This window comes from Erinaceus europaeus, chromosome 20, assembly GCF_950295315.1.
Source record: "Erinaceus europaeus chromosome 20, mEriEur2.1, whole genome shotgun sequence".
Taxonomy (NCBI): Eukaryota; Metazoa; Chordata; class Mammalia; order Eulipotyphla; family Erinaceidae; genus Erinaceus; species Erinaceus europaeus.
In genome coordinates this window covers 7,802,538-7,819,184 of record NC_080181.1, presented here as the reverse complement: position 1 = coordinate 7,819,184, position 16,647 = coordinate 7,802,538, and the positions used below count along the sequence as shown (strand labels likewise).

General features: G+C 38.0%; 1 protein-coding gene across 12 annotated transcripts in view; it reads right to left on the bottom strand.

The window, feature by feature from the left end:
* The window catches only part of GRIA4 (glutamate ionotropic receptor AMPA type subunit 4), a 301,414-nt gene that overhangs the window by 73,357 nt on the left and 211,410 nt on the right, over positions 1 to 16,647 (bottom strand). For all 12 annotated transcript variants that reach the window (XR_009546725.1, XR_009546726.1, XM_060179757.1 and 9 more), the window contains 3 exons: positions 12,713 to 12,871; positions 8,917 to 9,084; positions 7,156 to 7,260 (listed from right to left, as the gene is read on the bottom strand). Coding sequence is in view for 10 of the 12 variants with exons in the window: in XM_060179757.1 (XP_060035740.1) it covers positions 7,156 to 7,260; positions 8,917 to 9,084; positions 12,713 to 12,871 (432 nt within the window). In the remaining 2 variants the exon portion in view is untranslated. The remainder of the gene's footprint in view (positions 1 to 7,155; positions 7,261 to 8,916; positions 9,085 to 12,712; positions 12,872 to 16,647) is intronic.

Here is a 16,647-nt window from a genome sequence, read left to right as displayed (position 1 = left end):
ACCTTCCCTCTAGGAAAAGATCTTACCGCTTTTACGATGCTAAGTATTTTGATGGGAATGTCTTCTTCTCTAACATACATTTAAATGTGGAGTTTTTCAATTTGAAATCTTTTATTTTCTCATTTTCCTTTCTTTTTTAAAATATTTTATTTATTTATGAGAGAGATAGGAGGAGAGACAAAGAACCAGACATCACTCTGGCACATGTGCTACCTGGGATCGAACTTGGGACCTCATGCTTGAGAGTCCAAAGCTTTACCACTGTGCCACCTCCTGGACCACTATTTTCTCATTTTCACATGAAACAAACTCCTTTCCATAAAATATATTCAAGAATTAGTTAGGCTCTCCACAAAGTAGCAAACTATAATGAAGTCCTTTGTCATTTAAGGTTCTTTATAGTCTGCAAATGATTGGGTAATAATCAAGTTCCTATTGCCACTACTGACTTCTTTGTAACAGACATAGTACTCAGTGCTATTTTTATACCTACACACAGAAAATCTTAAGGTAGACCCTATTGTTATTCATATTTCAGAGATGAATACCCATATGAAAGCTAAATTGCATGAAGTTTTAGTCTAATGGGGCCAGAATTCAAAACCAAAGTCTACAAAAGGAGTTGATGTACTTTCCTATTATATCACATCCTACGGCAACTCATGTTAACAGCTGCCAAACTTCTTGAATCTCACAATGCAATTGGTAAAAATCATGTCTCTAGTAAAATATACATAATTCACTATTGATTCTAATATGTTTTGGAACTTTTACTTCCTTCAGTTTCTTAACTGTTATGTGAGTATTTGTGAGGAAATTAAAGTGATCATTAATATGTCAGAAATAGGTATTATACCATTATACCATTTACAAAAGTCTCATATATAATTCAGTAACAGAATAGGGAGAAATGGTTTTATCATTGTAGTTTACCATCATTCTTAATTTGCTCTGAAGTTATGAATACATATCTATCAGCCATTATTTTCAGTTGTCCATGTGAATCCATTTATAGCTGACATTGATTTAATAATTCAGTGAAAAATCTAATATCTAACCAAGTATTAGAAGTCTAATATCTAAACAAGTTTGCCTTTGAGACCCACCTCAACATTTTTTTTAAACATTTATTTTATTTATTTATTTATTTATTTATTTATTTATTCCCTTTTGTTGCCCTTGTTGTTTTATTGTTGTAGTTATTATTGTTGTTGTCGTTGTTGGATAGGACAGAGAGAAATGGAGAGAGGAGGGGAAGACAGAGAGGAGGAGAGAAAGACAGATACCTGCAGACCTGCTTCACCGCCTGTGAAGCAACTCCCCTGCAGGTAGGGAGCCAGGGTTCGAACTGGGATCCTTATGCTGGTCCTTGTGCTTTGCGCCACCTACGCTTAACCTGCTGCGCTACAGCCCGACTCCCGAGACCCACCTCAACTTTTATATGTACTTAAAAAATACTAACATGAAAACTGCTTTCTATTATTTCTCCTTTTCACTTGACATTTATGATTGACCATGGATTTTAGTTTACCACTCTGAAGACTATTAACTGGAAAAGTCAATTGGAAAAAATCCCACAAAGGAAGGGAACTATCACCAAAACAGAACGATACCTTACAAAATGAAAGATCTTTACAAAATATATATTAGATGAAAGACTAACTACCAAAATATATAAATAACTCACTAAACTCAGCAACAAAGGGAAAAAACCCAAACAATCCCATTAGAAATACAGAGATAATATGAACAGAATCTTCACCAAAAAAGAGATCTCAGGGGTGAACAGATACATGAAAAATTGCTCAAAGTCATTGGTCATCAGAACAATGCAAATAAAGACAATAATGAAACACCACTTTACACCTGTGATAATGTCATACATTAGTAAGGACAGAAGCAACAAATGCTATTTGGAGAGAATCTGGGGGGAAAAGGAATCCTTGAAAATTGATGGTGGGAATGTAATTTGGTTCAACCCTTGTGGAAAGCAGTCTGGAGGTTCCTTATAACTAGCAATGAATATAGTTTTTGACCAGCAATTTCTCTCCTGAGGATTTCACCAAAGGAAGCAAAAGCCTATATTTAAAGAGATATATGTACATTTATGTTCATAGCAGCACAATTTGTAATAACTCAAACTCGGAAGCAACCCAGACGCTCAATGACAGATGTGTAGGTAAGAAAGCTGTAGTGCATATACACAATGCATTATTATTTGAATGTTAGAAGTGATGAAGTCATTTCCTTTGTCACTTACTGGATGGAACATGACAGAATCATTAAGTGAGACAAGCCCAAAAGAGGACACGTACCAGATGATCTTAACACTAGGTGGGAGTTAAAAAAACAAAGTCAGAACAGGAAAAAAAAAAAAAAAAATAAAGTGAAACTTCCACTAGGTGCAGTGTATTGCAAAGCAAAAGACTTTGACGAAGAAGGGGAATGGAGAGTGAGCAGTTGGGTTCTGGTGCATGATGGTAGAATTAGGTCTAAATTGAGGGTGAGAGTATTTTGCAGACACCTATTACAAGGAGATAAAAAACTGTGTCCATGGAGTCAGGTTGTAGCGCAGCGGGTTAAGCGCATGTGGTGCAAAGCGCAAGGACCGGCGTAAGAAATTAAAAAGAATCTTAACTCTTAGACCTAGACTCTCATGAGATGGAGTTTCTTTCTTTAACTCTTCATAATATTTTACAATTTACTAAAAACTTTTTCCATGCCTGACTTCGTTTCTTTAGATATGGAATTAGGTGTTTTCCTCCTAGAGATAGAAAGTGGGTGAAACCATCAGGATGCCGGCCAGGTTTCCCTGGATTGAAGACCCCACCAATGTGTCCTGGAGCTCAGCTTTCCCAGAGACCCACCCTACCAGGGAAAGAGAGAGGCAGACTGGGAGTATGGACCGGCCAGTCAACGTCCATGTTCAGCGGGGAAGCAATTACAGAAGCCAGACCTTCTACCTTCTGCAACCCTCAATGACCCTGTGTCCATGCTCCCAGAGGGATAGAGAATGGGAAAGCTATCAGGGGAGGGGGTGGGATATGGAGATTGGGTGGTAGGAATTGTGTGGAGTTGTACCCCTCCTACCCTATGGTTTTGTTAATTAATCCTTTCTTAAATAAAAAAAATTAAAAAAAAAAAGAAAGTGGGTGAAAAACAGTTTTAAAAAACTATAGTCTTTATATGGAAGCACTGAGATCATGAAACTAATAACGAACATTAGAAAAATAGTACTCTTCTTGTGACCTCTAGTCTTGTGAGGAAGGAAAAACAAAACAAAACAGAGTATGGTTTGTTAGTAAACATCTTTGTATTTATGGTGGACTTTGCCTGCACAATAGCAGTTGGGGTGGGGGTGAGAAGCTGTGAGAAGTCCTTATTACATTTAAAGTTAGACTTTTTTTTGCCTCCAGGGTTATTGCTGGGGCTTGGTGCCTGCACCACGAATCCACTGCTCCTGGAGGCTATTTTTTTCCCTTTTGTTGCTCTTGTTGTTTTATTGTTGTTGTGGTTATTATTATTGTTGTTACTGATGTCACTGATGTTGGATAGGACAGAGAGAAATGGAGAGATGAGGGGAAGACAGAGAGGGGAAGAGAAAGACAGACACCTGCAGACCTGCTTCACTGCTTGTGAAGCGACTCCCCTGAAGGTGGAGAGCCGGGGGCTCAAACCGGGATCTTTATGCCAGTCCTTGCACTTCACGCCACCTGTGCTTAACCCGCTGCACTATCACCTGACTCCCTAAAGTTAGATTCTTGAAGAGATGATTAGACCAGGCTTGTCGCTATTTAATTCTTATATCAGCCCTAAAGAGAATGCTTATGGGTCTTGAACTGAAAATATTTCTAGCTAAACATCAGTGGGCAGGTTGCTTAGTTCTTAGGAGCCTTACTTTTCATTTCTGCAGTTATATACTTGTATCTCCTTGCGAGCTTGTCATGAGGAGTAAATATAAAAGAGCTTGTGAATTTGTCACTGCATGTAGCATGCTCTCAATAAATATAACTTACACGATGAAGAGTTCCGGGACCTTAGTGTCATTCTAGAGCACTCTCAGGAACCCCGGAGTACTGGAATGACAAGAAGATTCCACCATACTCAGGAGCTGAGGCTTTAGAAAGAACTTTACAGTCTCTGTTTAATGAGACTCTCAATCAGTTTTAGTCTTACAGAAGTCAGACAGGCTGATGGTTTGACTCTCTGATCTATTTTCAAAGATAGCTCCCTTGCTGGCAAGTGTTCAATTTACAAGACTGATTACTCGCTTTTCAGACATATTGCTTGGTCTTACCAGCAGAGTGTTTCTCAAAGTAGCTCATTTTTAAGTTTAATATTCTTGACAGAATGCCCAAGTTGATCATTGCCTTGGAAAAATGAAGATAGATGAATCTGCACCACTTTGTACATCATATTTTGTAAGTGTCTTAAGCTCATGTCAGTTGTGAAGATGTACTGTGTTCATCACTTTCCCAACTTGCTCATCAATTATTTCCTCAAAAACCTTATTTTTTTGTAACCATCCTGGTTCAATATGCTATGAAAAAATTCAGTAGCATGAATAGTCCACCTGATATTACTGCTAATTACCACCAGCTTGCTTTTCCCATTATTTTTTATAGAGAAATAATTTTTCTTTTTTGCATTTTGCTTTGTGAAATGTGCAATTGGCATTTGCAGTTTAGAAATCTCTTACTTCAGTGGCTAATTTTGCAAGGTATGATGTGTAATGGAAAGCAATACTTCTACTCACCAGTTGACTAATGTCTTTAGGTTATAGTGGTCCATTCTGTCTATACATAATAGAGGGATTTTGCTCAAAATAGGTCTGTTTTGTCCTTGTTTCCTGCTCTGTGCATGCTATCAGAGTTGGTTATTCTTGGTCTATATGAATACCCAGATTTCTTTTAAGGAGCATTCCCTTGGGGTTGTCAGTGTGACTCTCAGTTGTCATTTATCTCGGCCTGACCTAATCTGCACCAGCCAGGCTTCACCCTACTCTGTAGCCAGTGCATTCCAGGAAATGCAAGTAAGAAGCAGAAAAACTAGAGATGCTACTCAAGGCAGCTTCAAATCTCTCTCATACATATACCATGATATGCTAGGGCAAAGCACAACATAGTAGGTCTCTGCCATTTTTCATACATGATTAAAAATTTATTTGTGATTAAAGTGAGTTACAAGATTGTAAGATTACAGGGTATAGTTTCACACCACATCCACCATCAAAGTTCTGTGTAAAGAGATCAAAGGCAACTAACTACCAGATAGTTTCACTTATATATGGAATCTATAGAGATCTGATACACATGAACTTGCAAACAGTAACAACAACTGAAGAAGCAAGCAAATTGTTTCTAAGACTTGTGAGAACTATGGTGGTTATCTTTGGGAGGTGGGAAGGAAGGGACACAGAACTTTCAAAAATGATTTTTCACTGTAATGTCTACAGGTTCTTGCTTCTTCCATTTCTGCTTATTCAAACACTGCCTTTATGGCTAACTTTAAACATTACTGTTTCCATGCAGACTCCTTTTATTTGTTTTAATCCATCTGTACATGATGGTTCTTTCTCTTTAGATTTTTCACAGGCCTCCTCTTTCATCACCATCTAAAAATCATTATATCCTACCTACTAGGAAAATGTTTCTTTAGCATAGGGTCTGCTTAGGTGAATAAATTTTGTAGACATTTTTTAGAGTCAGATATATTGGAATTTAAATATTTTGTTCACTTACATGCCTTAGACAAATAAACACAACCTGCTACACTGTGTTTTTCTCATTTGAAAAAGATATTTGATTTCCCTTTTTTTGTTTTTGTAAAAACTGTTATAATAAAGAATTTTTAGATGAGGTAGCTTGACCAACTCTTTGCTTTGAGCATCTTGGCTAATCATAGAGAAACAGGATGTTGAGCTTGGCTAGGTGATGTAATAATCAATTACTGTGTTGGGGTTTTGTGCTCTCACTGTATAAAGTACCTTTTTGTGTGTTGGGAAGACTCATGTATGTCAAAAGATTTAGTGCCCAAAGATTTACATGCGGATGCCAGATTTACTGCCCTAAACCTGAGAATCTGGTACCAGGAGCTTCCTGAACTACTTCTTCAGCCACTTGATGGGGAATTTTAGGTGCTTCTACCTTCAGACTACTAAGTCTTATCTCCTATCTGTTCTCTCTTTTTCTTATTTGCATGTGTCTATTTGCTTACTTTCAGAACATCCAGACTGTTCTAAATCTGGCCATCGATTTGAAAATTTTCTTTGTTCTTTCTCTAATGAGTTCACAAAATGATTATATGGAGGTGTGTACTTTTCCTGCAGAATTTTGTGGGTCCTTTAGGTTTTTTTTTTTTTCCTCCAGGGTTATTGTTGGGGCTTGGTGCCTGCACCATGAATCCACTTCTCCTAGAGGCCATTTTTTTTCCATTTTTGTTGCCTTTGTTTCCCATTTTTGTTGCCTTTGTTTCCCATTTTTGTTGCCTTTGTTGTTGCTATTGAAATTATTGCCATTGATATTGCTGTTGTTGTTGGATAAGACAGATAGATATTGAGAAAGGAGGGGAGACAGATGGGGAGAGAAAGACACCTGCAGACCTGCTTCACCGCTTGTGAGGTGACCCCCCCACAGGTGGGGAGCTGGGGGCTCAAACCAGGATCCTTATGCCAGTCCTTGCGCTTTGTGAGCCATATGTGCTCACCTCGCTGCCCCACTGCCTGACCCCCTTAGTTGTCTTTTTAAAAAATATATGTTATTATAGTTTTGGGAAAAATATATGAACAGTGGATAAAAACTCGATTACTTCTTGCCTCCACCTTAATTCCCTCTCACCTTCAGAGAGAAATGAGGAGAGTGAAAGAGACCATGGCACTGAAGCTTCTTTTAATGCACTGGAGTCCTCACTCCAACCTGGTCCACATCTATGACAAAATTGTGTACTTTTTGAGTGAGCTATTTTACCAGCATGTATTTGGCATACCATTAAATTCCATTTAGATAACACAAAAGTATGTTTTTAGTACATATTGTTAAGAAAGTATAAGTATTTACATTTAAATTAATGTATAATATTGAGCTGCTATCTTGTGCCCAGAGTCCCACCAAGTGTCAAATGCAAACAAACAAACAAAAAACAGTGTGAGAGGCTCACCTTTCTAGGCCCAGTACTCTTTAGCTCAAATACATCCATTGTATAATTGACCCTTCGTCCATAGTGGTCAAACTGAACATTTCCTGTCAGTCCTTGAATTCGAACCTATGAATAAAAAAATACCAACATATGTATCTCCCTGCCATTTCACTTAATCTATGGCTATGCTTTAAAGTGTAAACGTAAGTTATAGGCAACTCTCTGAAAATAACAGGGTACTTGAGCTACTGGGACTGAATCTTAGGGGCGTGGTGGTGGTGCACTTGGTCGAACACCCATTCACCATGTATGAGGACAGGGTAACCTACAGAGAAGTAGTTTTGCAGGTATCTTTCTTTTTATGTTTCTCTCTCCTTCTCTATCTCCCTGCCTCTCAACGTCTATCACAAGAAAAAGGGGTGGGGGACTACCAGAAATGGTGGAGTATTTGGGTAGGCACCAAGCCCCAACAACAGCACTGGTGGCAAATAAATAAATAAATGAAATCTTACAGAGGAATGATGGGTGAGAATATGAGTAACAGTGCTATATACCTGGAAGTTGGGTATGCTTTATTAATATTATAAAGCTCCCACTGTAACGGACAGAATCCTTCCTCAATATCAAAGTATTTCTATGGAATGGAAACATAGTCTGTTTATAGTTAATTTTTCTATATGCTTGCATAATTAATTAACTATAGATTAAACAGCCTTGATAAGTACATCGACCAATTTTTGTATTTGCTAGATAAAATTTAAGATAAGTTCAAAAATACATATATTTGAAAATATTCAAATTTCAGTTTAAATTTCTTCTTAATTCAACTTTACTTAAATTTTGAGCCCAATGCATTTTAAAAACATTGAAAAGCAACAGTAAAATATATACACATGGGCTTGCAAGAGAGCTCACTTGGGTAGTGCGCTTGCTATTGAAGCCCAGCTATCACCTCAGTGAAGAGAGTTGTAGTGCTGTGGTCTCTTGCTCTCTATTTCTGTCTATACCTGAAAAAGTTGGCCTGGCAGAGACAGAAAGAGAGACAGAGAAAAGGAAAGACCGCAGTACTACTCCACTGCTCATGAAGCTTCCCCTTGCAGGTGAGGACCAGGAGCTTGTATATGGCAGAAGGCAAACTCTACCAGGTGTGGCACTACTTGGCACCACTAATACTCTACTTTAAACTGTCTTAAAGCAGCCTAGCAAGTGGCACAGAGGTAGAATTGTCTGAGTTAGATCTCAGCATACTATAATTCTCTCCCACTCATAAAGTAAATAAATCAGAATGATAATGGATTTATTTATTTATTTCTTGCCTCTAGGGTTAGCGTTGGGGCTCAGTGCCAGCACTATGAATCCTCTGCTCCCAATGGCCATTTTCCCTCCCTCCCTCCCTTCTTTTCTTCCTTCCTTCTTCCCTCTCTCTTCCCCCTATTTCTTCCTTCCTTCCTTCCTTCCTTCCATCCTTCCTTCCATCCTTCCTTCCTCCCTTCTTTCCTTCCTCTCTATTTTATCCAACAGGACAGAGAGATATTGAGAGGGGAGGGGGCAGTAGAGAGGGAGAGAGAAAAATAGACACCTGCAGACCTGCTTTACTGCTTGTGAAGCATCTTTGTTGTAGGTGGGGAGCAGGGCTTGAACCTGGGTCCTTGTGCTTAACTGGGTGTGCAACAGTCCAGCCCCCAATAATGGATATATATATATATATTTTCAGATAAATTAGTTTTTCTTTAACATACAAAACAATGGAATGAATTGGACATATATAAAACCATGGGTTACCTGTTTGAGAGTCCTCTCCATATCAATTCCCTGACCCCATGGAGCAGCAGGATTTGCCAGACAATCTCCAGCATTTCCCCTTCTTGAAATATCAATTTTCTGCCTTCTTAGATTTCGGAAAGTTTCAGCCATTACAAGGACGCCATCGTAAGTCAAAGCAGATGTGTACTAACAAAATGAAAGAGATTATAATAGTAAATGTTAAAATCATATCATACTATGTTCAGGAATAGGCTGGGAGTTGTGTGAATTTATGACATCAAGTATCATCCTGTCTGAAGAAGAGCTGAATTACTGATAAAAACTTATTGATAAAAAGTGACTATAGCTTCAGAAATCTCTATTGTTGTTTGATTATAAAGCCTACATACAGAACCCTAACACTCTGCTTTCAAAAGGAGGAAATCCACTGATAAAAACAAATTCTAATGTACAGATTGCCATCATTTAAGAGAACCCATAAAGATGAGTGAGATCTTTGTGTTGTATTCAGATGGAAACATGTTAGGAGGGCTGGAGAAAGAGCATAATGGCTATGCACAGGATTTTCCTGCCTGAAGCTCTGAAGTCCCAGGGTCAATCCCCAGCACCACCATACATCAGAGCTGAGCAGTGCTCTGGTCTTTCTCTCTCTGTATCTTTCTATCTCATTAAAAAGTAAATAAATATTTAAAAAAGAAAAGGAGAGGAGCATCTAAGGTATAGAATGCTGAGAGCAGGATTGCTGCAGTCTGCCTTGTCAGCTTTCACAGTGGCTTATCTCCAGTCAGACTGGAATGTCTTACTCTTTCCTCTCCAAAATGCCTAACAGGGCCTCCTTGAGATCTAATACATGCTTATTGACTCAAAGTGGGTATTTCTGTGAGTTCTCCAGAACACACACACACACACACACACACACACACACACACACACACACACACACACACTACTACTACCTCTAACTGGAATTGCTCATAATCAATTCTATATGATGAATACATTTCAGTCTTTCTAGGAGTAAGAGATATTTCTGCTGTAGAGTGTAGAGAATGGTTTCTTTGAAGTGCCATTTATAAATGAAGAAAGATCATTTGAAAATTGAATTTGGCAGTATGACCATTATACAACAGTAATTCCAAGGAAGAGAGGCTGAAACATAGGCAAAATAAAGAATATAAGTTTTAACAAACAACAAATAGTGGTAGACCTAACTAAAAACATTCTCCAGATAGATTTACATGAAATATGTAAGTTAAGAATCTTGCTATATATTCTTCAAGGATATGATAAAATAGATTTAAGAACAGACAAGGAGACTAAAGGAAATTAAGGTGGTTAAGCAAAGTCCTAAAGCAAAAATGCATAGCCCCTCTTTCCTGTCTAATCTAACACATCAACTTAATTTTGTAAGGCAAGAAAATAAAAATGAAAAATTGAAACCCACTAAAGATATAAAGGAGCAGAGAAAATGTAATGCTAGTATTTTAGGATCAAGACAAGATGAACGAAAAACATGTTGCATGTTTGAAAGCAGGAAAAAGTATGGGAAGAGATGACACCAGAAAGCAGAAGCTTTGACTGTATTTTTAAAAAGTCATCCATTTTTATGAAATAAGTTAACCAGAAAAAAGAATGGAGGGGGCCGGGCGGTGGCACACCCAGATAAGTGCACGTAGTACTAAGCACAAGGACCCACACAAGAATCCGGGATCAAGTCCTTATTCCCCACCTGCAGAGGGGTAGCTTCACAAGTGGTGAAGCAGGTCTGCAGGTGTCTCTCTTCCTCTCTCCCTCTTTATCTCCCCCTCCTCTTTCAATTTCTCTCTGTCTTAGCCAATAAAATGGAAAAAATGGAAGGGCTGCAGAGATAGCAGCATAATGAGTCTACAAAAAAAGTTTCATGCCGGAGGCACTAAAGGTACCAGGTTCAATCCCAGCATCACCATTACCTAAAGTGAAGCAGTGCAAAATGGAGTGGAGTAAAGCAGAAATGTAGTCAGAGTAGCAAAGGCTCTAACTTTGCTGTCATACCACTGACAGATGGAAAGAAAGGGCAGTCTAAATTGGCCTCACTTCTCAAGGGATCTAATTCCTTTCCATATATTTTACTGTGCTGAAACCCAAGAAGCTGTATTTAGGGGCTTACACTTCTGGATGGAATCTAGAGAAATTAATTTTTGTTGTTGTCACTGGGAGTTCACTGCTCCAGGTCAACATTTTAAATGTGTGTGTGTGTTTTTCCTTGTCTAGATGATAAGCTCCTTGAAAGTAGAAATTATGCATAATTTATCCTGCCGTACATCAGACAAAAGGCTAATAACCAAATATATAAAGAGCTTACCAAACTCAGTAACAACAACAAAAACCAAATGACCTCATCCAAAAGTAGAGAGAGGGTATGAACAGAATAATCACTAATGAAGTGATCCAAAAGGCCAACAGACATATGAAAAATGTTCCAAATCATTGAGATGCCACTTCACTCCTGTGAGAATGTCATACATCAGAAAAGGGAATGTGCTGGAGAGGTTGTAGAGGCAAAGGAGCCCTCCTGCACTGGTGGTGAAAATGTAAGTTGGTCCAGTCCTTGTGGAGAGCAGTCTGGAGAACTCTCAGAAGGTTGGAAATGGACCTACCCTATGACTCTGCAATTTCTCTCTAGGGGATATATCCTAAGGAACCTAACACACTCATCCAAAGAGGTCTGTGTATACCTATGTTCGTAGCAGCATAATTTATAAGAAGGATGAATATGGGATTATCTCACTCATAAACAGAAGTTGAGAAATAAGATCAGAAAAAGGAGACACAAAGTAGAACTTGGACTGGGTTTGGTTTATTTTACCAAAGTAAAGATTCGGGGGGGTGGATTTTCAGGTCCTGGTGCATGATGGTGGAGGATGTATGCTAATGGGGGGTGTTTTGCAGAAAATTGAGAAATTTGACACATGAATCAATGACTGTAATTACTGTAAACCATTAACCCTCCCTATAAAAATAATTGGGGTTATGATAAAAGTATTACAATGGGGGCTGGGCAGTGGCATACCCTGACAAGCACATACATTACCAACACTAGGATCTGGGTTTGAGTCCCCAGTTCCCTGCTTGCAGGGGGGATGTCTCATGAGTGGTGAACCAAGTCTTCAGGTGTCTTTCTCCCTCCTCTCTCAATTTCTCTCTGTTATATCGAATAAAAACTAGAAAGGGAAAAAAGGCATTTTTTTCCAGGAGCAGTAGATTCATAGTGTAGGCCCTGAGCCCCAGTGATAACCCAAGTGGAAGAAAAAAAATACTGTTTGTCTATACAAAAATGTGTCTTGACTTTTCTGACAACCCAGTAGTTTCTTTGCTGATACTAAAACTGTACATCTGTAGTGTCTGTTATAAAGTACCTGATTTATCATGTTAATTTGAAACATAAATTTTTAAAAACATGCCCATTTTACATTTCTATCATTTTCCTAAATCATTATCGACAACTTTGTAAAAAATAGTTTTTATGTTTGTGAGTTACCAATGTTAATTAAAATTTAAAATATTTAGGTAAGATTTATTTAAAACATACAATTTATTCATGGAAATTCAGAAAAAAAAAGCCCAATAATTGTAAGTTACCTGATCTAATGTCTAACAAACCTAAACTTCAGTGCAGAAACTGGGAAACCTAAGGCCTCACTTCACAAGTGATCTTGATAGAATGGTCTCTTCCTCATGCCATACTGGGTCTGACAAAATATTCTGAGAAGGACGACATAATGAACTTTTAACTTGAAATAAAAAAATACAAATATGCTAAGATAAAAATAAATACCTTTGGAGGAGTCTCAGATCCTGGATATTCTCTCTGATCCAGTTTCTTCCAGCGGTCCATTAGTTTGGTTACCATAGGCGTATTAAAATCTACCAACTGGAATCCTGTAACATTGGCTCCACCATGTATAAACCTCTCAAGAGAAATGTCCTTGAATCCCTAAAAAAAAAAAAAAGTGACATGACAATTTTTTGTGTTCAGTTTATTATGATATATTTGATATCTTCAACAGAAACATAAATTAACAACCAATACACATCCAACTTGATTTTAAATAAAGTGATGGCTAGAAACATTAGAAAATCCACCTAGGTCAATTTAGATGGTAAAATCTCTCAATCAAAATCAAATACATGAGAGTATAGGCTGTCAGTTCAGTTCAATGGAATGTAACAAATATTTCTTGCATGTCTCTAACAGTCTGTTTCGAAGTATGAAGGAGGATACAGAAGATAAATACCATCGCATCAAAAGGTCTCTTGTTGAGGGCACAACTGGCCTATGATAGGTAGAAATGTGTGTCAAATGAAGGAAATATTAAGATATTATGACACTCAGTGTTGTGGTGGGTAACAATATCTCAAAGGGCTTCGGTTTAAAGTAGTCTGAAGGTAATCGGGGCTTGTAGTTTGTGTTAGAGAAAACAAAAGCTTTGAAACATAGCCCATTCATGGACTACAGTGAGGGAGGAGTAAAGTTGGTGTTCACTGAGTAGACTGAGAAAGCTGAGAGGGAAGGAGTCATTATCTCTATTGGTCCAGAGGCTGTTATGTGAATCACTTTGGAAGTGACTTATTTTTTTTCTATCAATAAATGTTTTTTTTCCTATTTTGTTTCTTTTATACTTGATATTTCCCTACATTAAGTATTTAAAATGTCTCACAAAAAATACATACTCAAAGACAAGACAAATAAGAGATTACAAGAGGTGGGGGTGGGAAGGGCAGGTGAAGTGCATTATGGAAATGATGTACTAGAGCCAAAGATACTAGCTTGGAGAAAAGTGAACCACAAGGGGCCAGGTAGTGGTGCACCTGGTTAATAGCACATGATACCATGTGCGAGAACTACATGCTATCATGTGCAAGGACCTGGGTTCAAGCCCCTGGTCTCCACCTGCAGAGGGAAAGTTTCACAAGAGGTGAAACAGTGCTGCAGGTGTCTTTCTTCCCCTCTTCTCTCAATTTTGTCTGTTATACTAAATAAAAATAATTTTTAAAAGAGAGTATTTAAAAAGAAAGGGAACCAGGGGCCAGGTGGTGGTGCACCTGGTTGAATGCACATGTTATCATGTGCAAGGACCCAGGTTCGAGACCCTGGTCCCCACCTTCAGGGGAAGAACTTTGTGAGTGGTAGGTAAGCAAGGCTTCAGGTGTATCTCTCCCTCTCTATCTCCCCCTTCTCTCTGGATTTCTGGCTGTCTCTATCCAATAAATAAGTAAAGATATTTACAAAAAACCCCCAAAATCAAAATCTTAAAGATAAAAAGGAACCACACATGTATGCACACATGGGCATACAGTGTTAACATTTTTATCTTTTTTTTTACTTCATCTTTTTCAATATTTCTTTTGAAAATGTAATTTTTCTTCAGCTATGTTGAAGAACAAAGCGAAAGTATTTTCTTTCTTTTTTTATTTGGTGGAAGTGAAATAAACAGCAGTCAATCTGCCATTACAGTTACAGACACATACAGAAAAACAGTATAGAAGTCATGAAAAAGACTTGGGAATACTAGTTTCTTGAAGGTGTCAAATGTGTGACTTTGAAAAATTTTGTGTTTTTAAAGAAAAAGGAAAGAAAGGAGTCTATTGGGGCCAGGTGGTGGTTACACGCACACGATAACAAAAGAGGCTGTCTTGTTAGCCAATATATGTACATGGCTGCTTCCCCGCTAAAATGAAAAGGAACAGTATACTGGTAACTAAACAAAGTAGCCATGGAAAATCCTAGGAGTTAGTATCATAAGTTAATATTGATCCTGGGTTTATTATATTCTGTGTATTGTTGTATTGTGCCAACAAATGTAACAGAGAGACTACCTACTTGGTTTAATTCTCACAGCATGATTATGAGATAAACTCTATTTTCAACCTTTTCTTAAAATGAGGAAGCTGAGGTTCAGTGACTGAGCAAACCTATCACAATCACACAGCAAATTCATAGCAGAACCAAGACGAGTCTCCATCTGCCTTTTTCCATCCATGTTGTTGTGTATTTTTCATAAATATGTGCACTTTAATTTTGGTATTTATCATAATCTCACTAGGAAAAGTAGGTTTATACTAGAGGAAAAAAGACAAAGCCTTGGATTCCATGTCTTTAACTTTTTTTTTTAATTTTTTTTATTATCTTTAGTGATTGGATAGTGACAGCTAGAAATTTATTGGATAGACAGCCAGAAGTGGGAGATAGAGGGGGGAGAGTGACAGAGAGACACCTGCGGCACTGCTTCACCATTTGCCAAGCTTTCCCCCTGAAGGTGGGGACTGGGGGGGGTTGAATCTAAGACCTTGTACATTGTAATATGAGTGCTCAACCACGTGTGCCACTACTTGGCTCCCATACCTATACCTTTCTAGCCTTAAGCTTTCCATGTTTAAATTTAGTACATAATAGTCATTATTAATGAACTTATTCAGCAAATATTTATTTCATGGATATTATGTACTAACAACTTTGACAGCACATCAGTACTGCCTCATTTCACTGAGAGAGAAATTAGACACCAGATCAAATCTATGCTTTGGAAATGGAGAAAGTGCTGTCCATCAATCTCTAGGTAGTAAAATGTCAGTTGAACATTTGTTTGCTTTTACTAGAATACAGCACAGACCCACAAGCAAGCAAATTATTTAAGTTTTCTAAAAGTCACAGTGATTCAAGTGTTGGATCAGTTACTAATTGATGACATTACTTCTTACAGCACTGGCTGAACCAGAAGGCCCGCTGATTCTGCACTCCAAGACAGACAGGCAGGCGACACAGCAGCCTTCATGAAACACATCTTTAAAATTTAACTGACGAGTAACAGTCCACTTTTTCTATTCCATCCTACTGTTATGTTGAAGGTAAAGAACAACAACAACAAAAAACCTCACATCTGACTATAACTCCTCTCAGTTATGGTATAAATGAATTGTGAGTGACTAAGTTAATTTTAATTATGCCTATTTGAATTTGAGTACAGGCTCAATTTTTCTGTCATGTTTTTATATAGAAGATTGATAGAACCTAGAGTTGAGGCAAATTTCTTGGAACATTTACTGTAAATCTTCTGGGAATAACACAAAAAATGAGTATCAGTCTATTTAAGCTGTGTAATTTTTTCTTTCTGGTTTACTACTGGAACTCTGCACCTACACAGTTTCTCAGCTCTTTTGGACTTTTTTTTTTTTTTTTTTTTTAGTTTTTAAGACTAAGGGTTTAAAAGAGGGAGAGAGAGGGAGAGGGAGAGGGAGGGGGGGGGAGAGAGAGAGAGAGAGAAGACACTGCAATACCACTCCACTGCTAATGAAGCTCCTCCTGTGCAGGAACTAACAATGATGACCTGGGGACAGAAACCAGGTCCTTGAGCACAGTAAAGTGAGCTTAGTACCTTGAGCATAGTGCAATCTACCAGGTGAGTCATCTCCTGGCTCTGGGATATATATATATATATCATTATATATATATCATTATATATATAATTTTTTTCCCTTTCTTTTTTATTTTGATAGAATAGAGAGGAATTGAGAGAGGGGCAGATAGAGCAGGAGAGAGAAAGATGCCCACAGACCTGCTTCACTGCTACTGAAGGCTCTTCACTGCAGGTGGGGATGAAGGGCTTGCACATGGGAATATATGCACTTAGCTGAGTGTGCTGATGCCTGCTGATCGGGTTATATATTTTTATACTGAGTTGTATGAATTTCTTGCATATTTCAGATATTATT